The sequence below is a fragment of the Polypterus senegalus genome, chromosome 13, assembly GCF_016835505.1.
Source record: "Polypterus senegalus isolate Bchr_013 chromosome 13, ASM1683550v1, whole genome shotgun sequence".
Classification (NCBI taxonomy): Eukaryota; Metazoa; Chordata; class Cladistia; order Polypteriformes; family Polypteridae; genus Polypterus; species Polypterus senegalus.
Window position 1 is genome coordinate 123,625,184 of NC_053166.1, and position 24,350 is coordinate 123,649,533.

Sequence of the window (24,350 nt, forward strand, 5' to 3'; positions counted from 1 at the left end):
AGATCGGGAGGTGTGTTATGATAAACAAGGTCGCGTGTAGAGGCGGCACGCTGTGCTCAGACCAGTCTGTCCTTCTTGGCAATGTACTTCAGTAAGACGCACGTAGAAGGTTTGGTTTAAGAGGTCAGCCAATCAGAGCATGCGCCGGTGAATCGGATTCTGCCCTCTGTCTGAATTCACTATGGCTTCTGTTGGAAACGTGCAACGATTTTGGGAGTGGGGTAAGAAAATTATCTGCGTGGGTAGGAACTACACCGCACATGCAGCGGAGCTTCGTAACGTGGTGCCAAGTGAGCCGTTGCTATTCCTTAAGCCACCCAGCGCTTACGTAAGAGAAGGGAGCCCAATCCAAGTGCCCTACTACTGTCACAACTTGCACCACGAGGTCGAGCTGGGTGTAGTGATTGGGAAAAGGGGAACAGCTATTCCGCAGGAAGTCGCTATGCAGCACGTTGCCGGCTATGCACTCTGCCTGGACATGACGGCTCGAGACGCCCAAGACGAATGTAAATCTAAAGGTCAACCGTGGACTCTGGCAAAGGCCTTTGACACTTCTTGTCCAGTAAGCGATTTCATACCCAAAGAACAACTTTGTGACCCAGGAAATGTCAGGATCTGGCTGAAGGTAAACGATCAACTGAGACAGGAAGGCAGCACATCACAAATGATTTTTTCCATCCCATACCTTATCAGCTATATCAGCGAGATCATCACGCTGGAGGAGGGAGATCTGATCTTGACTGGGACACCAAAGGGAGTTTCAAGTGTTCAAGAAAATGACGAATTGGAGGCGGGGATTGAGGGCATCTTGAAGATGAAGTTCAGGGTGGGTAGAAGAGACTGATCTATGGCTAAATCAGCACCACTGAAATTAAAGTGACCCAGAATCAAATAATAGCATGTGTTTTGTGGAAAGAAGCTTCATGACCTTTTCAAGAGAATCAGGGAAAAGTACATTTTAATGCCTTTCAGACGACATAAATTTTTGACTGTGTAGCAATTTCTTTCATAAGCTAATTCTAATGCAGAGTACTGTAACTGCCTGGATGCTTATTGATGATTCAATAATCGTTCAAATATGTATTACTGTTTTTAACACGTTTCTCAGGGTTTGCATCGTACTTCAATCTGTTTGTTGTACAGAACATCAACGTTTATCATATTGTATTATCTTAATTCACTTTTAACATACAAAAAATATATATTACCTATAACATCAAATCAAAATGTTTTACTTTGATGTATTAAAATATCTGCACGACCCAACACCAGTTATATTTTCACCCCTCCCACAAATTCCACATATTCAGTGTACAATTGCAAAGAATCAAGGTTTTTTAATTCAATAATAAAATTTACAATACAATTAAACAAACAATCGCATTCATTTTATCATGTACTTGTTTACTTTTAACAAGAAGTATATATTCTAAAAGACCACATTAAACCATTGCAAAGTCTTTTAAATTTAAACAAGAGAAAAGAAAAAACTCTTTTAATCAAATAACATGAACATATGACTAGCAGAAAAAAGTTGTACCATACTTAAGAACAATAAAAGCAAGCAATGTTTGAGACAAATGTCCTTTTGCAAATCGTTGGACGATGTTAATGTAGAGATATGTTATTTGGCATGTATCAGTGCCTCTCTGTCAGCTTGTCACTGTCCAGGGAAGTAAAAGTCTGGCAAACTTCTTCAGGATCAGCTAAAGTACATGACAGTATGTTGACTCTTAGGCCACTTCTTGCTTGGGATGCTGGAAATATCTTAAAAGAGTATTTGAATGGTAGGTTAATGCAAACGTACAATGCTGTAATATATTTTTATTTAAGAATTTCTTTACAAGACAGTCAACATAGATATATTGCACAATGAGAGATATTCAGTTTCATCAGCTTCATGAAAGCTAATTAACTATATCTGAAAATGTCATAATAGGGAAATAAGAAACAAATGCAATGCTTTTGGTTTGTTGTGTTTCCTTTGTTACTTGTATTTAGAAAAGACCATTACACAAATCAGCTATGTTACAACTGTCAAGCTAATGAAAATATGAAAGTGTTAAATATTTAAAATGATTGAAATTATTAAAGTTGAAATAGAAATGCATGCACTAAATATTTTATATTGTTCAGGGTTTATATGATATTTCAAGTATATTAAATTATTTAGAGAAGTATTCACTTAATTTGCAAAAATTGCCAAACATATATAGATAAATTGAAATCTTGACTTTTTTAAGTATGACGTTACATTGAATCATTTATTTTATTTTGTATATTTACAAGAATAAAAGATATTTTACATTACTGTCTTAAACAGTGAGATCATCATAAGGTGCTTTACAAAACAGGCCAGGATACAATACAAAGTAAAGCTGAATAAAAAAATATACACAAAGTACAAGGTAAAAAACAAGAGAATACTGAGATACTACAAAGGATCCGGAATAACTAGTCTTAGATCTAAATAAATGCAGTTAAATGCTTTACGTTTGTTTTCATACTAGTTTAATTATAAGTTTGTACAAGCATTAGCTATTTGTTATTTATTTACTCTCTAAAAATTATTTTATGTGATTAAACATTTAATGTTAATTAGTGAAAAACTAGTATTGCAAAGTTGATTTCAGCATACATTTACTTATTAATTAAAAGTGACCAATACTATGTCATTAATAGTTAGGTCATTAGGTCTTGTCTGTAATTTTGGTACAGAAACTTCATTCAGTGTATGTTAACTATGCTTTCTGCCAAGTAGGCAGCCAAGTAGCTCAGTAGATAACTTTGTTGCCTTACAGCAACTGGACTCTGATTCAATTCTCAGTATCCTGAATTCTTTAAAAAAAATGTGTTTGTCCCTTTTGTATTTATGTGGACTTCCTGTAGAAACTCTGTGCTCCTTCCACACTCTAGTTAACTGGCAACTCTAAATTAGTAAGTTTGAACAAATATGGGTGCGTAATATGAATGAGTGTGTCAAACCATAGACATAAAAAACAAACTGGAGTTGGCTCCTACATTTTGTGATAGGCTAGTACCTGGTAGGTTCAGAATATACAGTAAAGGCATAGATGAATGTTTTATGAGCATACCTGGACACATCCAGAAACTAAACCATACCTATGATATTAATAATCTGCAAACTGCAGTTTTTGGGTTTGGGTGTAATATTATTACCTGAAATAATGTGTGCCATGTTTATGTACCTCTTTCTTTTGGGCAAAGCACAGACATCAATCGACACATATCAGTAATTTTGCTAGGATGTTTAGTAGCTCCTTTAAATCAAACCCGAAGTAATTGGTTAACTGGTGCGCAATAGGTTTTCAGGGGAGAAAGGAGGGCACAGGACATATATTGAGAACATTTTGGCTGTGGATGAGAAATAACCTCTGCTGATACAGGGGATCATAAACTGACATGGCAGTGCATTATGTAGGATATACTCAGGGTATATATGCAGGAGTAGAAGACTTTATAATATGGGATGCCTAGCCCTCTTTCTAAAGTGAAAAAAGAAAGCCTTAAAGGGTTTGTCAAATGTACCTCTTTTCTTATAAAGGGCAGCACATTAGAGGACTGACAGAAGGCAACTTATAACATTACAGTCCATCTGGTGGCAGCACAGCACCTCTGACAATCGGCGACACCCTTTAAGGGCTACTGAAGGCTTAGAAGAGAAGTTCAAGGAAAATCAAGCCACTACCAAAGGCAATACCAAGGTTTGAAAGGAGGCAGATCCAAGAAGAAATTTAATAGCTCATTGTGCTTAAAATAAGGAGAGGAGCTGTGATAATAGCCATAGTAAGGATGAAACGGCCAGTATCATGTGAAACAATTTGAGGTAAGAGGTGGTATTTTAGAGGGGGGCAGATTATGTGAACCACTATAATTATACAAGAAAATCTGGTTACCTTCACAAAAATTTTACAGCGCTCTAAAAGGAATTGCCACTTCAAAGATGTTTTTTGGTCTTCTGTTAGGTTCAAAAAGTTATCAACCTGTAAGTATTAACAAAGTTATTTATTTTTAGAATGAACAACTGTACAAAAGATACATAACAATGGAAACATAAATTTAATAGATTAGTAATGTGGACTCCCTGTTTGAATAAATTTGCATAACGAGTTTCTGCTTGGGTGCAACTCTAAATTAACAAATAAGAGGATTAACATATGATTTTGTTTGACAACATGTTTCAGTTTTCCAAACAGAGTCAAAGCTGGGTCATGCTTTCTTAATTTATGCCATTGTGGAAAGCAGTATCTAGGAAGACTTCATCTGCAAGAAGTTTTAAGTTTATCTACCATCTTATTAGTGTGCACATTAATATCAACTCAGAGAATGTATAACAGCATTGTTAATCACTACCCCTTCTTGCTCCCCTTTGTTTTTAATTATGGCCTCCATTAATCTTCCTGTGATACTAATCTAGAGTTTCTACAGTTCACCTGATCACCTTTTTAATAATACAGAGCAAAGATTACTAGCATCCAATCTGTAGGCATTTCCAGAGTAGGTTATTATTTCTCAAAATACTTATATTAAGGATTTACAGTAAATATATAATCAAACGCTTACTTATACACTCTTGGGTCCTCAACATTTACTTGATTTTACCCATTAGATTTTTAGCACATCTATCCTGTAATCTCCAAATAGTGTTTCATTCAGCATATTCACCTATTGTTATTTATAGATACTGCTTTTAGATATCGGGACATGTGCAAGGTTCCAGTCTTTAGGAGTTTCCTCAGTGTGCTGTGAAAAAGTACACATCAAGACTTTATGTATGTACTCATTAACCTCCTAAAGTACTCTAAAGGTAAATGTTCTGGTCACAGTACTTTTTGTATTGCAGCCTTTTTATTAAGCACAACTTCTCTGTCAAGTTTCCAAATCACTGTGTACCAGTAACTACTGGGGGTTACTGACTCCTTCACGTGGCAAAATGTATGGAGAAAAAAAAAAACCAAAACAAAATTAGAGCATTCACTATTTTCCATTACAATTCTTTTACTGCTAAAATGCTCATAAGCCCAACAGTTAGTGCTGGAGTTATTGGTCTTGTAGTTATTGTACGTGTTTTGTTTTTATACATTTTTGTTTTTGTAGCTTTCTTTTTAGCTCCTTATTTATCCCCCTTAGACTTCTCTTTTATTTTGTGATGCTTTTAAAATTTTGAGAAATACTGTAACTTGTTTTCGGTATTGTATGTAAAATTCTTAAATCTGCTCCACCGCTTGTTGGCTGTCTTCCCATCTAGTTCTTCTACTTTCATTGTAGGCTTTGCTACATAAGATCAACAATTGCACTATTATTAGTTTTTGAATAGGTGTTCTGCAAAACCCTGTGAAATGTATTATAGTATATTCACAAAATTTTGAATCAATTCCTATCACCCTGAATCTTGATTTTACAGAATCATAAATCTAACAGACTTCTCTCATTGAGATTTTCAAATACAGTGTCACCCAAACCACCCCAATGCAGACAGTAGTTTCAATATGCAATGTTCTTAATAATATAAAAAGTAATGTTTAAGATGAATATTATAATAAAAGAGGATTTACACAAAAACTAGCTAGGATAACCATACAAATAGCAATAATTAATAGTAATAAATGTGGCCATTAACTGTTGCCTTTTATTAGACTTTTTCAAAGAGAGTTGTCATGGTACAATTGCTGCTATGGACTCTCTAATAAATCTTTCAGTTTAGTTTCTGATTTTCTGATACATTTCTAATTGACCATAGTCAATTGTTTAAAATACAACTTATAATCTGGTCAATCCGAAAATGCTATTGTTAGGTTGAAATTCATTTAGAGTAAAGTGATACATATTTAATAGATTTATTTTTCAAGATATTTCCACAAAAAAGGCCATTTATCATTAATTGCTTATTTTTGTATATCAGCAACTATTTATCATTTTTCTGAATAGCCCAAACAGAAACTCACATGAACACACTGAAGTGGGAAACACTTCAACTTGGAGATCTTCTTATACATAACACATACAAATTGCTTACTCATAAATGCAGCAATAGATCAACTTCCACATGGCCACACCAAAGCACAGAGAAGAAGGAACTCCCAAGATACACTAAACATATTGTTATGGTGATAGTCAGTTTATTTATGTTCATTATAATTTTATTTTTAACATTATAAATAGGAGGTGATCTAACACTTGAATAAGTGTCATCTTTGAATGAGGAGAGGGTTTAAAAAAAAGCAAATATGATGAACATCACAACAGCATCAAAACCTGCTGACAGCTGGGTTGCTGTTATCTGTAATGTACAGCTGTAGTGGGCGTCACTCAGCTATCATCTGTGACATAATTATGCACAAAGTGCTTTCCAATGACAGAACAAAAAGGCATAAAAAAGAATAATAGAAGTAATATCAAGAACCATTACAATATTTCATATACAGTGGTGTGAAAAACTATCTGCCCCCTTCCTGATTTCTTATTCTGTTGCATGTTTGTCACACAAAATGTTTCTGATCATCAAACACATTTAACCATTAGTCAAATATAACACAGGTAAACACAAAAATGCAGTTTTTAAATGATGGTTTTTATTATCTAGGGAGAAAAAAAATCCAAACCTACATGGCCCTGTGTGAAAAAGTAATTGCCCCTCTGTTAAAAAATAACCTAACTGTGGTGTATCACACCTGAGTTCAATTTCCGTAGCCACCCCAGGCCTGATTACTGCCACACCTGTTTCAATCAAGAAATCACTTAACTAGGAGCTGCCTGACACAGAGAAGTAGACCAAAAGCACCTCAAAAGCTAGACATCATGCCAAGATCCAAAGAAATTCAGGAACAAATGAGAACAGAAGTAATTGAGATCTATCAATCTGGTAAAGGTTATAAAGCCATTTCTAAAGCTTTGGGACTCCAGCGAACCACAGTGAGAGCCATTATCCACAAATGGCAAAAACATGGAACAGTGGTGAACCTTCCCAGGAGTGGCCGGCCGACCAAAATTAACCCAGAGACAACTCATCCGAGAGGTCACAAAAGACCCCAGGACAACGTCTAAAGAACTGCAGGCCTCACTTGCCTCAATTAAGGTCAGTGTTCACGACTCCACCATAAGAAGGAGACTGGGCAAAACGGCCTGCATGGCAGATTTCCAAGACGCAAACCACTGTTAAGCAAAAAGAACATTAGGGCTCGTCTCAATTTTGCTAAGAAACATCTCAATGATTGCCAAGACTTTTGGGAAAATACCTTGTGGACTGATGAGACAAAAGTTGAACTTTTGGAAGGCAAATGTCCCGTTACATCTGGTGTAAAAGGAACACAGCATTTCAGAAAAGAACATCATACCAACAGTAAAATATGGTGGTGGTAGTGTGATGGTCTGGGGTTGTTTTGCTGCTTCAGGACCTGGAAGGCTTGCTGTGATAGATGGAACCATGAATTCTACTGTCTACCAAAAATCCTGAAGGAGAATGTCCGCCATCTGTTCGTCAACTCAAGCTGAAGCGATCTTGGGTGCTGCAACAGGACAATGACCCAAAACACACCAGCAAATCCACCTTGAATGGCTGAAGAAAAACAAAATGAAGACTTTGGAGTGGCCTAGTCAAAGTCCTGATCTGAATCCAATTGAGATGCTATGGCATGACCTTAAAAAGGTGATTCATGCTAGAAAACCCTCAAATAAAGCTGAATTACAACAATTCTGCAAAGATGAGTGGGCCAAAATTCCTCCAGAGCGCTGTAAAAGACTCATTGCAAGTTATCATAAGCGCTTGATTGCAGTTATTGCTGCTAAGGGTGGCCCAACCAGTTATTTGGTTCAGGGGGCAATTACTTTTTCACACAGGGCCATGTAGGTTTGGATTTTTTTTTCTCCCTAAATAATAAAACCATCATTTAAAAACTGCATTTTGTGTTTACTTGTGTTATATTTGACTAATGGTTAAATGTGTTTGATGATCAGAAACATTTTGTGTGACAAACATGCAAAAGAATAAGAAATCAGGAAGGGGGCAAATAGTTTTTCACACCACTGTAAAGTTGAATAAGAAAAGAATAAGATTTGCAAGCCATCATAGCTAAAACAAATAAATAGATAAAATACATAATAAAAAGATCTAAGAGCAACCTAACAAGAAAGAAATGCCTGTCTGAAAGAATATGGTTTTAATCAGGTTTTAAGTGTAATTACAGAATTAGATGTTCTGATATCAAGGGGGAGACAGTTCTAGAGTCTGGTTGCCATAACAGAGAAGGCCCTTTTGTTTTTAAACTAGTGCATGGAATAACAAGTAAACACTGGTCACATGATCTAAGATCTACCTGTATGATAAAAAAATAATAATGTCTTTAACATATACTGGAGCCAGACCATTCAGGGCTTTATAGGGTAAAAGTAGGACCTTAAACTGGATCCTATAACTAACGAGCACCCAATGTAATGATGCTAAAATAGGGGTGATAGGAGCAGAGGACTTAGACATGGTGTGGAGTCTTGCAGCAGAATTTTACACCATTGCAGCTTAGACAGACTGGTTTTGCTAAGAGTTAAGCACAAGAAGTTACAGTAATCCAGCTGTGAAGAAATAAAAACAAGATTGAGACAGTTTTTTGACATAAAATTCAAAGTGTAATCTAGAGTAAAAAAGAACACCTAGGTTTCTGGCCACTGTTTTAATGTTAAGATCTAGGTTTCCCAATGAAGCTTTAACCAGATTAGCATTTTATCAGTCATCCAAGTGCTTCTGTTTTGTCTGAATTTAGTAGAAGGAAATTAAAAGACATCCACTTCTTTATGTCAGTAATACAATCATGAAGCATGGCAAACCTATGATCCAAAGCCAAGTAAAGCTGTAGATTATCAGCATAGCAATGGAACTGAATGTTATGCTTTCTAATAAAAAAGCCTATGGGTATCTTATAAACATAAAATAATAAAGAACCCAGGATAGAACCTTGTGGTATACCATAATTTAAAATGGAACGGGTAGATGCTGTATTGCCACAGCCAACATTACATTTTATATTTGACAAACAAGTAGAAACCAATTTTAATGTTGTTCCAGATAAACCAACACTATGATTCAGTCTATTTAGCAATATACAGTTAGGTCCATAAATATTTGGACAGAGACAATTTTTTTCTAATTTTGGTTCTGTACATTACCACAATGAATTTTAAATGAAACAACTCAGATGCAGTTGAAGTGCAGACTTTCAGCTTTAATTTAGTGGGTTGAACAAAAAGATTGCATAAAAATGTGAGGCAACTAAAGCATTTTTTTAACACAATCCCTTTATTTCAGGGGCTCAAAAATAATTGGACAAATTAAATAACTGAAAATAAAATGTTCATTTCTAATACTTGGTTGAAACCCCTTTGCTGGCAATGACAGCCTGAAGTCTTGAACTCATGGACATCACCAGATGCTGGGTTACCTTCTTTTTAATGCTCTGCCAGGCCTTTACTGTAGCAGCATTCAATTGCTGTTTGTTAGTGGGCCGTACCGTCCAAAGTTTAGTCTTCAACAAGTGAAATGCATGCTCAATTGGGTTAAGATCAGATGGCTGACTTGGCCATTCAAGAATTTTCCACTTCTTTGCTCAACTCCAGGCCTTTTATCTGCTTAATTGATAATGACACAATGACGGACTTGCCCACACCTGCCCATGAAATAGCCTTTGAGTCAATTGTCCAATTACTTTTGAGCCCCTGAAATGAAGGGATTGTGTTAAAAAAATGCTTTAGTTGCCTCACATATTTATGCAATCATTTTGTTCAACCCACTGAACTAAAGCTGAAAGTCTGCACTTCAACTGCATCTGAGTTGTTTCATTTAAAATTCATTGTGGTAATGTACAAACCAAAATTAGAAAAAGGTTGTCTCTGTCCAGATATTTATGGACCTAACTGTTGAGAGATCAATGGTGTCAAAGGCTTTACTTAGATAAAAGAGAACTAAAACTTAGGTCTTGCTCGAGTCCTCATTTCTAAGAATGTCATTAGTGACCCTAAGGAGTACAGTCTCAGTCTCAGTCCTGTGGTTTTCTCTGAATCCTGATTGAAAATTTTCAGAAATATGGTGTGTATTTATAACTGTTAAACTTGACCAGCTACAACCTTTTCTAGCACCTTAGACAAAAAAGGGAGCTTTGGGATAGTCCTATAATTATTTAAATTAGACTGTCTAGATCAGGCTTTTTAAGTAGAGGATGGACAATTGAAGTTTTAAAATGATCTGGTACACAGCCACTTAATAGGGAACTGTTAATAATGGTCACCCCCAACAGATCTGATGACTTCCTTGAGAAATTTTGTTGGAAGAATGTCAAGGGAACAGCAGGAAGACTTCATGTAAGATATCAGGTCAGAAAATGTCTGCTTTAATATAGACTTAGATGAAGTTAAAAGATTTAAACTGGGACCTGGCATTCTCAGCATAGGAGACTGGGCAAGTGTCAATTTTATCAGTAAAAAAAGATAAAAATTCATCACAGTTAAACATACATTAGCACTGTTGGCCATCCTTGATGCTGGATAGACAAGGCCATTTAAAGTTGATGAACCTGTTGATGTTCATCAAGTTGAACATTTGCGCAACCCCATAAGCAGATGTAAATAACACAAGTACCTTTTGTACTGCTTTTCAAATTCAGGAAACTTAGCCTCGCTCAGTGATGTATAGAATTAATGCAGTTTTACAGAAGAAACTTTTCCTTCATTGTTGTGTAATATTGCAGATCGATCATTTCCAGCTGCAGCTCTTGTGCTGCTACGTTACAGGCAAAAGTTCAATAGACACAATAATTTAATAAGGTTCCTTCATAATTTAGAAAATTTCACCAAATCCCTTAGCAAAAACTAAAAGTTCTGCAGTGCTCCTTTACATTATTACAAGTACATTTACTGCAACTGAATAAAACTTAAAATTCCAAATTTTCATTTTCAACTCTGAAGGCAAATCTTAACCAATTATTAGTTTGAACAGATATTTGTTCTGAATGATAAACTTATTTTCTCAAATTTGTTTTGCTTTCAGAACAAATATCTGTAGTTTATATCATATACTTCTTCAAAAAATCCCTTTCAGAGAACAGTTTGCTTTGTTTTGCTGTTTAATATGTAAGAAGGTAGCCTTCCTTTATGCTGGTATCTTATATAGCTGAATCCTGAAAAAATGCATTTTGCTGAGCCTGTAAACAAGCAAATAATCTGGATGCTAGTCTACTCCCCACATGACAAATTTCTAGCTTGGAATATTTGGTAGTAAAATGCCAATTGAGGTTGTACTTTTTGCATACTACAATACTCTCCTATTAAACATTTAACTTTTAATCTAACCTCTGTTTAAAAAGTACTTGCAGGTGATTCTTTCTTGAACTCTCTGTATTCATTATCAACTGCTCACTTCTGCACTCTGTTCACTTTAGCACAGGTTTCCTCACAGTACAAAGAATCCACAGTAATCAGTGAATGAATCTTGTATAGCATTTTTGCACCATCTAACATCAAGAATAATGAAGTGAAAAAATAGAACCAAAAATGGTGAAATATGGCAAATACTGATTAACTTAATTTTTACCTTAAGGTGTAGTTGAAACTTGTTGGTGGGACGGATATGAACCACAGGCAACAGAACCAAATGTTTATGATCAAAACAGGAACAGCCTTGCAAAAATATTGGAAGGAGGAATAACTCCGAAAAACTTCTTAAACGTAAAACGGCAAGCAAAAATTAAATATAATAATAATTGCTAGAATGGAATATATCAAAAGGCATAGCATTTCCACAAGAGAAAAAGGTCCATTTTAATCTACAAAGTTTATTTAAAAATTCTTGTCAAACAAACATATTTCAGATTTAGTTTTCAGTACATAAACAGAGAGGAAACTCACTGTGCAGTTTAACATTTCTTCTGCTGTGTTCCCAGATAAGCTGCAGCTCTGAAGTGTGCCTGTATGATCAGTCAGGTCAACTAATAAATCAAATCTCATGGTCGCTTGGACTGGGTTTCCAGAGTCAATACAAGTCTCATTGATGCAAGTGCCTGCTTTTTCATTGATTTCAAACCTGCATCTGGCACTATAATGAATGGTTCAATAGTTAAAAAAATTAAACAGGTCAATTTATATGACACTTTTTTAAATTTAGATTTAATGGTCATATACTTGAGAGTACATTGATATATATTAAGTATTATTGGTAAATATAACTAATTAAATTGATATTTTTGCTTCTATGAAGTATACGTTCATACCATGTAAACATAAGCTTTCACATATGTGTTAGAGTAGGAATACTTACCACCTTGTTCTTATCAACTTTGTGACAGAAGAATCAAGATTAAGTGCCGTAATGAAAGCGTATGTAACTCCATATATGGGGCCTGACTTGCCAGTGTCCTGTTGAGCCCGGACTTTTAATTGGTTTACAGTGTATGTGTCTATTATGGATTCCACTGAAAAACATAGTAATTTATGTTCGCGTTTATCTGATGAAGTACACAGTAATACATGGTTAACTTAGCTATGTTTTTAAACACTTCAGAAAACACTACTAAGAATTATTTTGACATGGACTTACAGTTCACTTGCTCTTCCATCTGATCCTCAAACTCATCCAGTCCTCCACTTTCAATAAATTCTCTCATATAGTTAAAAATTAAGTTGGCTTCTTTTATATCTTGAAAAGAAAAAAGGAATCCCCATTTCTCGATTGGCTTATACATTTTAAATTGTGTTATCCAGTTAATTTAAAATGGGCTGCTTTCTGTCATTATACATTTAATCGATGTATTCAATTTTTAGCATGACTACTTGGAGAAACAACAGCAAAACAAATGGTAAAATAAAGCTTCTTGTATATTCAGCAAACGGGGAGCTACCCAGATACAATTATCCATGTAAAGGTTGGTTAAGGCCAGAGTCTATCTTGGAGGCAATGCCTTATGTACAAGGAACAAGGGAAAATCAACCTGAATGCTTGTCTTTAAATTTTCTGAGGTAGATACAATAACTGAATAAAAATTGGAGAACATGTGGATTCTATAAAGAAGCAATCATAGCTACAGATCAAGGTAGGACCTATGTACTGTAAAACAACAGTTAATACTGTTGACATTTTCTACAAAAATGAGCCTAATATGAATTTTTTACTGTTTATTTAATTTAAAATGGATGAAGGAAAACTTTTAAAAAGATACTAACTTTCTTTTCCCAGATTTATTAAATTAGTAAAACCATCCGGACTACAAAACACAATGTTTCCTTCTTACCTGGATTTATTGTAACAATGGTTTTAGAAATTATTGTTGCAGTCATACAATTGCGGAAGTTGTCAAAATTAATTCGGACATCAGCAATAAAAAGTACTGTGAAAATAAAATGTATGTCTTAATCACAAAGAAACCTTTACAAGTATTAATATATTTTGCTTTAAATAATATACCTGTTTCTCCAGGTATCCAGGTCTGTGCAAATTTGATTGATTCATTATCCCAACTGGAAAAATAATATAATAATAATAATGTTATAATATATAGTAAATGTATTTTTCTTCCTATTTTAATGCATTTGTATTGAATTAAAAAAAAAAATACATCTTCTTATAATATGGGTTCAATATACCATTTATCAGGACTTGTTTAAATATCCAAACCATTTTCTATATTATTTGCAGTTTTAATAATCTAAATTTAATAATTTGAATTTTAGCTCCAAAAATGTAATTTTCAGAGTGATCTTAAATGCAGTAAGATCTAGGTGATTTATAACACTATTCAAAGTGAGCTTGCCTCCTGCCAGTCCAAGCTGTGGGAGACATGCTTGACTAGGAAGGGGTTGCCAGGGGCAAGGTAACCACTGGGTTGGCACAAAGCATAAGTAATTCCCTCAGATGGCTCCTAAAACAAGGAAAGAAAACATCAGAGCCCCTAGTGGATGATATGCCCTGCATGTGATAATTATTTTGGATGAGCAGAAGGTGGGGAGACAGCATATCTGGGAGAAAGCAGCGATCTTGGTGGGAAGCATGCTTCCATGACACTCTTTTAGGATAAAGACTGAGGTCAGTGTGGAAACAATGGAAGTGGTACACAGCCCCAGATGGGAGGGAGTGCTGTGCTGGTGTGGACTCCAGTGAAAACTGGACATGCCATGTATTGCATATTGACTGCTGTCAAAGGACACACTAAAATGATACTCACAAAAAATACAGTGGTAAGTGACCTATAAGAAAGAGTGGATTTTATTACTCGGGATAGTCAATTGTATGACATTGCTCTGATAAAGGTTTTAGTACATTTACACAGTCCTGCAACACTTTTCAGCAGAATGTAATTTTAGCTCTGTGAACAGGAATTAGCAGACATTTAAGAGGAGGTGAAACTGTTAAAATGCAGACAGGATCATGAAATCTAAAAAATAATGTACCTGGAGACACCTGGAAATTAAGGACAAATGTGGGCTTAGGTGTGCAGGGCCACTAGGATCTCCTAGTGGGAATTCCAGTCATGTATCCCTGGAGCATATTTAAAGCCACTTTGATGCCGTAAAGTAATTTGGGGAAATGATGAATGATTCTGGGACAGGATTTAAAGCTATAACATAGATGGTGTCTCACTGAGTGGAAATTGGTAAGAGTTATAATAAGCAAATGTCAAAAAAGTGAGTTTCCCTTTTAAAATTATAAAAATACATGGAGACAGCATTCCATCCTCTTACCATACTAGTGGGAACGAAGTTGTGGTTTCATCAAACAGCTTGACTTCACACCTCTGACCTGTCCTTCTATCTGCAGTTGTGAAAAACTTTGGTTCACCTATCTGTGGAAATAATTATTTTTAGCATGATTTTGTGATGCTGGAATAATGTTAGTATTTCAATTCAATTTTAAGCTGCACCAGAATACTCACAATGTCTTCAAAGATTTATTTACTGTACTACACGTTTTGTTGTGCATACTGAACTTGTAGTGGAGGAAGCGGTGTGCCTCAGTAGCCCTTAGAGCTATATTATGAGTAGCCTTGGTTTTCTAAGTGGAATTATCCATGGCAATCTGATATATGTGAACATGCCAGAAAGTGAGCAATTCTCAACAAATTCACTTGAAACCTGTGTCCATATAGTGTTTTAGAGAGGGAAAGAGGGCCTGGCTCAAAAGTTTTAGATATGCAAATTTGGTTTTACTCTTAGGAGTAGGAGTACAACCATTTTATCAATTCTCCAACTTTAGGAAACTTCTCCTAACTTCATCAGGATTTAGGAGACTTTGTCAGCTGTCCAAACTAACTAGGAGCTGACAGAAAATGGAGTTGAGGCAGAGATCAGTATGCACATTCCGGAAGAGGTGGAATGTTTTGCAAACACTGTACAAAAACAAACTCATTACAAGAGATTGATTTGACAGAAATAAAATAATATTTCTAACAAATATTGTATGTCATGTGATCACTCTATCAACATGAAGAAGCTCTGCCAGGCAAAATGAAAGTATTGGTAATGTTACATTTTTTTGCCCATGGGAAAAAGGCAGCTTTGCAATAACAATGAATTGGGTTTGTCACAATTAACCATTTCTCGCACCAAACTTTAAATGCCCTTATAACGCCTGAGGTAACAGATATATACATTTACAACCAATCCATATGAGGTAGTATTAAAAAAAGCACCATTCATGCAGATACCTAGAATTGTTGGTGTGATTGATGACATGCACACATAAACATCAAATGTGAATTAGCATGCATATGTGAATTGCAATTGATTAGACAGTATCAATGCACACAAGTGGTCATGGACACAAACTATGTTTTATCAGCCTGCATATTACCCTAAAGATAGGCAGGGCTAGATGGGTGATTAAGAGCAAAATGTGACACAGATACGCCATGTTCTGTGTTTCAAGAACCCCTGGAACATTTGCACTTCCCTATAAAAACCTGGGGAAATTTCAAGAAGGCAGAGGAGACACCAGGAGCAATGGACAAATAGAGTCTTGCAAAAGTCAAGAGCTTGATAGAATCAAGATATACACAGATGCATCATGCAATCCTTTGAGATGATTGGGAACACTGGAAGAGTGCACAAGATTTATAGCTATGGCTATTTAGTAACTGTTGCTTTATGAGGTGCTTCCCATGGTAATATGAGCAAGAAGGCGATTGTTCTGACAGTACAGCTGTGGATCACTGCTTGTTAAATAAACATGCCTGTTACCTGTAACTCTCACTTAGTATGTGTGTCTTGGTCTTTCCATCTCAGAGCATGTTACAGTATTATTCTTGATGTTGTTGTTATTTCATGCAGCTTAGTGCAGTATCCTACCTTATTATGTTTTCTTTTTTCTTCATCTTCTTCTCCTCCTACTACTTTGAATATTATACAGTATTATTGTTTTTCTGGTGAATCCTTAACATTAGTATCAGATAACTACAAAATGTCACTATAAGCGGCAATTTGTGGTAAAAGGGGCACCATAAAATAAAAGGGATGTTGTAAAATTGTGACTTTGTTAAATTTCAGACATGGACTCCTACTCCTTGCTTGGACTCTGAGTAGGATGCTTTGTAACTACTACTTATATTCTACTCTGAGGTGGGACAAATTCTTACCATGGTCAGATCTTTAGTGCAATTCCTAGGAGTAATTCTGAAATACTTGATAAATACAGGCACATAACAAGGAAATTGTGACCAATACTAAGTGTGGGGTTTACTTGACAGAAAGTGTCTGGATGGCCTAGCCTGAAAAAGTCAACTGTAGACACCAGTTGATGAATGAGTTACCTCAATGCTAAGCTGAGTCAGAAAGAGGTAAACATTTCACAGCTTTTTTCCATTGAGGTTAACAATTATTTGGAGCATTTTTCTTTCCAGAGTAATGGGTAGGAAACTAACGCCACTTTAGTCCTACTGGGAGAATTCAAAACCCTTGTTGGAAATGATGCATATGGCTGAAAAGACATGGTTTTGAAGAAACGACCCATCTAATGTCAATCAAGGGCTGAATTGTTATTTGATTGTTGTGCTACTCAAAAAAACTCTCACACACTCACACATTGAACTGAGCTTAAGATATAGACAAGAACTGAAAGTAATATTTTGGTGATTTCAAAATCCAGTGGATACACTCTTGTAAGAGGAGGAGGAGGAGGGAGTGCCTGTGTCATTTGTTAATTCACTGAGAACCCCATGAGGGCTAATGAGATTCAGCTGGAAATATTGAAAGCACTGTATATTATGGAGGTGTCTGGGTTAACATGCCTCTTCAATGTTGCCTGGAAGTTATGGTCAGTGCTACAAGCCAAGTAAATTAAGACGGTAGTCCCCATTTTTTAAATGAGGGAAAACATGTGTACAGAAAGCTTGCATTCATTAGTCACTCTGGAAAAGGCTATGATGAGGGGAAATGGAACAGAAACTATTTCTGCAAATTCATCTTCAGATGCCAGACAAACAATGCAGCTGTGTCCTGGCCATGTAAGAGTTGAGTAAATCTTTGTTCTTGCTTCACTGTCAAAGGGGTCATGTGAGACACTGCAAGAGCATACAATGCTGAATCCTGCTGAGCGAGTTATGTTCCCATAACCGCCATTAAGTCAGGTCTGCTTAAAGTGGGTTGTGACATATATTGTTTATCCCGGCCAATACCCCCAGACCGCCAGATGGAGCCCTCCCTGCAGCATGGAGGTGCCCCGAAGACCAGCAGTGAATCCTGGACAATGGAGTTTTTATCCACAGCCCTGCTGGATACCATGGGGGGCGCTAGAGGATGCTGCAGGGAGGATCAAAGACTATTGGCCCTACACCCCGGAAGTACGTCTGAGTCACATGGACTAGGGTAATGACATGCTTCCGGGGTGAATAAAAAGACTTTTGATCTGACCCGGAAGTGATAGGAGATCACATGGACTGGAGATTGGAACACTTCCGGGTCAGGGACTGTAAAAGACTCTGGGAGCTCCCAGACGGTGAGCTGAGCTGGGTGGAAGGGTGGCAACACGTCTGGGAGTGGAGGATTGTATTACTATTGTGTATTGGTGTAATTTAATGAGTATTGTGGAGGAGAGGGTGATTTGGGCACTGTGCAGAATAAAAATAGTCTACTTTTGGACTTTTATCTGGTGTCTGGCGTCTTGGACAAGGGTTCAAGGGAGCGATAGTGCCCCCTATCTGTCACAGAGTACAGGTCTCTTCCAAGTCTACATTTAGTCTATTCTGTTGTTCATTACTTTCAAAGACAGTATATCACAAATACTTGGAGACTGTCTAGTGTGAATACATGAAGAATTACTCTCTGATGTTTGTAGATGATGTATACTCAGTGAAATATTATATTACAGTATTTGCTTTGTAAAATTATTCTTAATTAAAATTGAGATCACTTTGTCTAAGCATTTTCAGTCAAAAACTGGGTATAAAATGACTGATAATTTTGATTGTTGTTAACAAGTGCCTCAAACACTTGCTTTCTATGTGGAGTTTCTGTATTCTTGTTCTGTTTAAGTAGATTTCTGGCAACCTACAGGCTTATAGATCAGACCTTGCCTAAAGCAGCTCAGCTTCCTTCAGCAGTATTAGGGAATAACATTACACTGGAAAATTCAAACTGTGTGAGTATTGGAGTGTTCATGAATATGTCCAGTATTTAACTGGTATTGCATCCTGGATGATTCCTTCCTTTCAACTGACTACATTTTCCTTTAAATTATTTAGCTACATATAGTTACAGAAATGTTTAAGGTAGGCTGGGAATGTAAACATAAAACAATATCACAAGAACAGTCCATATACTGTAGCTCAACATAACTAATCAATTCCTATTCACATAGCTTTTGCAAAAATGTAATCCAGTCAAATCCCTGAAATTGATGGAGTTTTTGTTAAGAAATGGAAAGTAAAATGTAATTTCAATTTAAAAAACAATCCTGCAGTGCTTATTTTATTTACCAACCCATGATATGCTAAACTAAGCTTCAGATCATTACAAAAAAACATTTTACTTACCGACCTAACTCCAGCAAGAATGTTTATTACTTTTCCATCAAGAGCTTGTCCATTTGCAACAATATCTCTTAAACAGTAGTAGTCCTGTGGATTCTTCATTGGCAAGTGTAAAAAAAGAGGTAGTTTTGCATCTTCTTCACTTTCAGTACAGCTTCTGACTGTCGAGTGAAACTCACTCACCATTAATCTGTACAGGCTTCAACATACAGCAAAAACATTTAAGCACTCCATGTCAAGCTATGAAATAGTATATAAAGTACTATATTATAACTGCATGAAGGAAAACCTAAGTGCTACTAAACAAAATAAAAATATGACATTTAAATACATAATGGAAGAGTATGAAGCTGGTAAATACTAGTTAATTTAAGCCAAATAGTACCAATTATGAATAAGACAAAATTGTACAGTACAAAAAATTAAATAGGCTAACAGGATGCTAAGTTATGCTGTAACATTGTGAGTTTTGAATTCATTTATGAGGCCAAATCTGGAATACCATGGACTGTCTTCATCTCTATATTACCATAATATGTTAAAATAATTTGATAAAAAAAAAAAGTTTTGAGACATGACATAGTGATTAAAGAGCATGAATGAACTATACTAACAAACTGAATGATTTAAATAATTTTGGCAATAAATAAACATAGACTGAGATTAGAAATTCTAAATTTAAATTATGTGAATAATTAAGGTTAATGGCAATTGTTACGTTAAATTATAATAACTAGCCAACCTGCGGCTTACCATATGCCGCATAATCAGGCCGGTTTTTTTAATGATTTTTAAGCAGAGGGAGAAAATTAACATTTGAAAAATTGGTAATGTAATAAATCAGCAAGAAAAGCAACATTGTAACAATGCACAGAACGAACCAACACACAATCGTCCGTGACTGAAAACTGGCACACTGTCCTCGCGCCTTCTCCTGCCAGACAGAGGGATGGGGGTGCACGGCGCGGAGTGTGGAATGGGATGAAAGGAGAATGACGTCCATTCAGCTCCGTCCGTCATGCTAGTCTGATGATTTCTCGTTCAGTATGCACTGCCCACTCATGTGCCCACCTCCAACTTGTCACTTGAGTCGCCGTCTTTACATAGTCCAGATGTACCTGTGAGTGACGTAGACTTTTCATTGCTCTGTGCGGTTTTGGCTGCTATTCTATATATAATCCACCAAGACACCCTACCACGGTAGTAGCGAGGTGGGAGGGGTGTGTGTACAAAGGGTTGGGACGCAACCAGTGGGAGCGTATGAGTCGCACTTAGTGGGAATTCCACGGTTTGCAGCCCGAATGGGGTTCAACGGCTTACCCACGCTGGGTAGACACACGCTCAATGTCATGCATAACTATTTATTGAATGCTAAACACTTCTGGAAAGACACGGTTGTCTAAAACAGGTTGCTGTGAGAATACAACAGTAAGTGAATGAAAAGATGGAACTCTGGAGATAGCAAAATACAACACAATAGCGAACCCGCGGCGTAACAAATGCTGCATAATTATTTATTGATTTTTTAACACTTCTGGAAAGACACAGTTGTCTAAAAAGGGAGGGTTTGAGGGTACAACAGAAAGAGAATGAAAAGATGGAACTGTAGACTTTTCATTGCTCTGTGTGGTTTTGGCTGCCTTTATATATATAATCCAACCAAGACACCCGATCACGGTAGTAGCGAGGGGGGTGTGAACAAAGTGCAGGAGCATCTAAGAAGACGCATGTTTGTCGCGGATGCGAATTGCTGCATGTAGCGTGTAAAACAGTTTGCTATGGTGCATGCGGGCGTGCGTCGTAACCGAAAACTCGGTTTTTAAAGACTGCCTACTTCATTGTGTTTTAACCTCAGTTGTAAAGGAATGTTTTAAGGACCCCATGGGATACCCTCGGTTTTGGTTGCTTTTCTATATATAATCCACCAAGATACCCGACCACGGTAGGAGGGGGTGTGCACAAAGGGTAGGGACGTAATGAGTGGGAGCGTATGAGTCACATTTAGTAGGAATTCCACGGCTTGCAGCCCGAATGGGGTTCAACGGCTTACCCACGCCTCTCTGCGCTGGGCAGACACACGGTCAATATCATGCATAATTATTTATTGAATGCTAAACACTTCTGGAAAGACACGGATGTCTAAAACGGGTTGGTGTGAGAATGCAACAGTCAGTGAATGAAAAGATGGAACTCTGGAGAGAGCAAAATACAGTACAACACAATAGTGAACCTGCGGCATAACAAACGCCACGTGGCTCAGACGTGCATGCGGACTGTTACCACAGACGAAAGGGACTAACTGAGTGGTTGGTGAGTTTTTGCATCCGGGCAAATGGGCAGGCAGTGTGAATGCCTAGAGAGCGAGGGTAGACGCCGGCCGGTGAAAAAGGAGCGTTGGTGGGCAGGAAAACGTCTTCCGTGTTCCTGCAGGAGCATCTAAGAAGACGCATGTTTGTCGCGGAAGCGAATAGCTGTATGTAGCGTGTAAAACAGTTTGCTATGGTGCACGCGATCATGCGTCGTAACCGAAAAGTTGGTTTTTAAAGACTGCTTACTTCATTGTGCTTCATCCTCAGTTGTAAAGGATTGTTTTAAGGATCCCATGGGATACCCCTCGCAAACCGTTTCACACGCTGCATATGGCGATTCACCTCCGCGAGAAACATGCCTCTATGAACAGTCAACGTAGCTTGGAGGTGCATGACATGCACATGACATTAACCTGACCTACACTGCATGTGGCCTCTATGACAGACGAATATAAATTAGGCCATTTTTTCTGTGTCGTCGCGTCCGAGTTGGTGGGCGTGGCCCTGCGAGTTGTCGTCATATCCAATGGTCTTGGAGTTTGTGGGCGTGGCTCTTTCCTGCGTGGGCCATAGGTGTCTCACTTGTCGGCGGCTTAGTGAATCCACGCTCCTTCCGGCGTGCTTTCCATGGTTGTCTTGCCTTAGTGAATTATATATATAGATTAATGAAGATGACAGTGGGCTGGATGGCCAATTGTAAAACAAAACCATTTTATATTGCTTTGCAGATGTACTTTATGTTCACAAAATTTTTAAATTCACAAATCATATCAGTAAATGACCTTTTGAAGTAAATGTTATTATTGCTATATATTTTTAAAAACAATATGCTTACCTTGGAGTCCATGGACTGTACCTCTCCTCTTTTTCTATATCTTTGGTAACAACTAATGGGTTTTCAATTAGCACTATAAAATGAAACCACCAGTCAAAGAACTACCATGGGAAACAATAGAAGAGGCCTTTAATTATGTTTCACTTTAAATATCATTATTTCTTTCAAAAATGCCCTGAAGCCTGATTGTCAGATTTAAAAAACTATGGCATAAAAAATGAGTTTGATTCTCTGACAGAAACAGGAGTTTATATATGAAAAGAGCTGAATTTGTATTTTTCCTGATTTCTCTCTTCAACAGCTCCCAAATGAGCTGCATTCTACATCATCAAACAGCGCTTACACAAAGCTGAAATCAAATATAACATCTGTTTCCAGTTAAACTGAAAGTGATAGTCGATGGCCAATTCTGTACCTTTAGTTCCCCAGAACATCCCGACATCCTTTAAAACATGAACATGAGTCATATTGTGTCTAGGCAATGTAAAGAATAATGTGTTTGCAGCTTGGTCTATCTTTATTATAACATTTGTTGCAACTATACCCTATTTTTGTTCTTCCCTTTTTCAGTTACTATATTGAAATGTATTATATTAAATATATATATGTATTTAGGTAACCATATAGTAACTGAAAGTGACAATAGACTTAATATAAGAGTACATACGGACTATATGTTTATAGGCACATGCATGAATTTATATGTGCACCTGCCATCCCAACCAACACAAATAGGCATCAGTTTCATCCAACAAAAGCCCTTTATTCAGGGAAAGGAACCCAAACCCAGAGCAGACTCCAAGGACTGATACCAACAGTAACACGCACTATAATAAACACTGTCCCTTTCTTTAGATTCTTGCAGCCTCCTTCTTTCTCCAGAGGTCAGCCCCCCTGAATTGCATGGGGGCCACCGAGCTTGGAAGCTCAACTCTGTGGGGTGCTGAGGCCACTGCCGGGGGTGCCTGGATGGTTCCAGAGCCATGGACTGCAGCACTTCCGCCACACCAGGAAGTGCTGCCAAAACAGGAACCAGGTACACCTGGAGTGCCTTTGGGTGCCCATGCAGTACTTCTGCCACACTAGGAAGGTCATCAAGGAGCACCTGGAGCACATCTGGGTACATTATAAAAGGGGCCGCCTCACTCCATTTGGAAAGCCCGAATCGGGAGGCAGAGGACAGACCTTGCAGGAGAGGAGTGGAGGTGGCAGAAGAAAAGAAAAGAGAGAAGGACAGAGTTTATTGGGGTTTGTGCACTGTGTGTGTTGTGAAGGAAGAAGGAACAAAATAAACGTGTGTTTTTGGGAGTCCTTAGTCTGTATGTCTGTCTGGTTCGGCTGATCTTCCACTATATATATATATATATATATATATATATATATATATATATATATATATATATATATATATATATACACACTCACCTAAAGGATTATTAGGAACACCATACTAGTACAGTGTTTGTCCCCCTTTTGCCTTCAGAACTGCCTTAATTCTATGTGGCATTGATTCAACAAGGTGCTGAAAGCATTCTTTAGAAATGTTGGCCCATAATGATAAGATAGCTTCTTGCAGTTGATGGAGATTTGTGGGATGCAGATCCAGGGCACGAAGCTCCCGTTCCACTACATCCCAAAGATGCTCTATTGGGTTGAGATCTGGTGAGTGTGGGGACCATTTTAGTACAGTGAACTCATTGTCATGTTCAAAAAACCAGTTTGAAATGATTCGAGCTTTGTGACATGGTGCATTATCCTGCTGGAAGTAGCCATCAGAGGATGGGTACATGGTGGTCATGAAGGGATGGACATGGTCAGAAACAATGCTCAGGTAGCCCGTGGCATTTAAACGATGCCCAATTGGCACTAAGGGGCCTAAAGTGTGCCAAGAAAACATCCCCCACACTATTACACCACCACCACCAGCCTGCACAGTGGTAACAAGGCATGATGGATCCATATTCTCATTCTGTTTACGCCAAATTCTGACTCTACCATTTGAATGTCTCAATAGAAATCGAGACTCATCAGACCAGGCAACATTTTTCCAGTCTTCAACTGTCCAATTTTAGTGAGCTCGTGCAAATTGTAGCCTCTTTTTTTGTCTGTTTGTAGTGGAGATGAGTGGTACCCGGTGGGGTCTTCTGCTGTTGTAGCCCATCCGCCTCAAGGTTGTGCGTGTTGTGGCTTCAC

At 37.3% G+C, this 24,350-nt stretch overlaps 2 protein-coding genes across 2 annotated transcripts in view; one reads left to right on the forward strand and one right to left on the reverse strand.

Moving 5' to 3' along the window:
• Positions 1-15: 15 nt before the first annotated feature.
• On the forward strand, positions 16-1,378 carry fahd1 (fumarylacetoacetate hydrolase domain containing 1). Its single transcript, XM_039773974.1, has one exon. The coding sequence runs from the start codon at positions 182-184 to the stop codon at positions 842-844; it is 663 nt and encodes a 220-aa protein (XP_039629908.1). The 5' UTR covers positions 16-181; the 3' UTR covers positions 845-1,378.
• A 260-nt stretch (positions 1,379-1,638) lies between these two features.
• The window catches only part of meiob (meiosis specific with OB-fold), a 33,981-nt gene continuing 11,269 nt past the window's right edge, over positions 1,639-24,350 (reverse strand). Inside the window, exons 5-14 of the mRNA XM_039776378.1 lie at positions 22,158-22,230; positions 19,017-19,212; positions 14,734-14,834; positions 13,460-13,512; positions 13,287-13,382; positions 12,596-12,694; positions 12,317-12,470; positions 11,908-12,094; positions 3,918-4,004; positions 1,639-1,767 (exon numbers count right to left, since the gene is read on the reverse strand). Of these exons, the coding sequence (XP_039632312.1) occupies positions 1,639-1,767; positions 3,918-4,004; positions 11,908-12,094; positions 12,317-12,470; positions 12,596-12,694; positions 13,287-13,382; positions 13,460-13,512; positions 14,734-14,834; positions 19,017-19,212; positions 22,158-22,230 (1,175 nt within the window). The remainder of the gene's footprint in view (positions 1,768-3,917; positions 4,005-11,907; positions 12,095-12,316; positions 12,471-12,595; positions 12,695-13,286; positions 13,383-13,459; positions 13,513-14,733; positions 14,835-19,016; positions 19,213-22,157; positions 22,231-24,350) is intronic.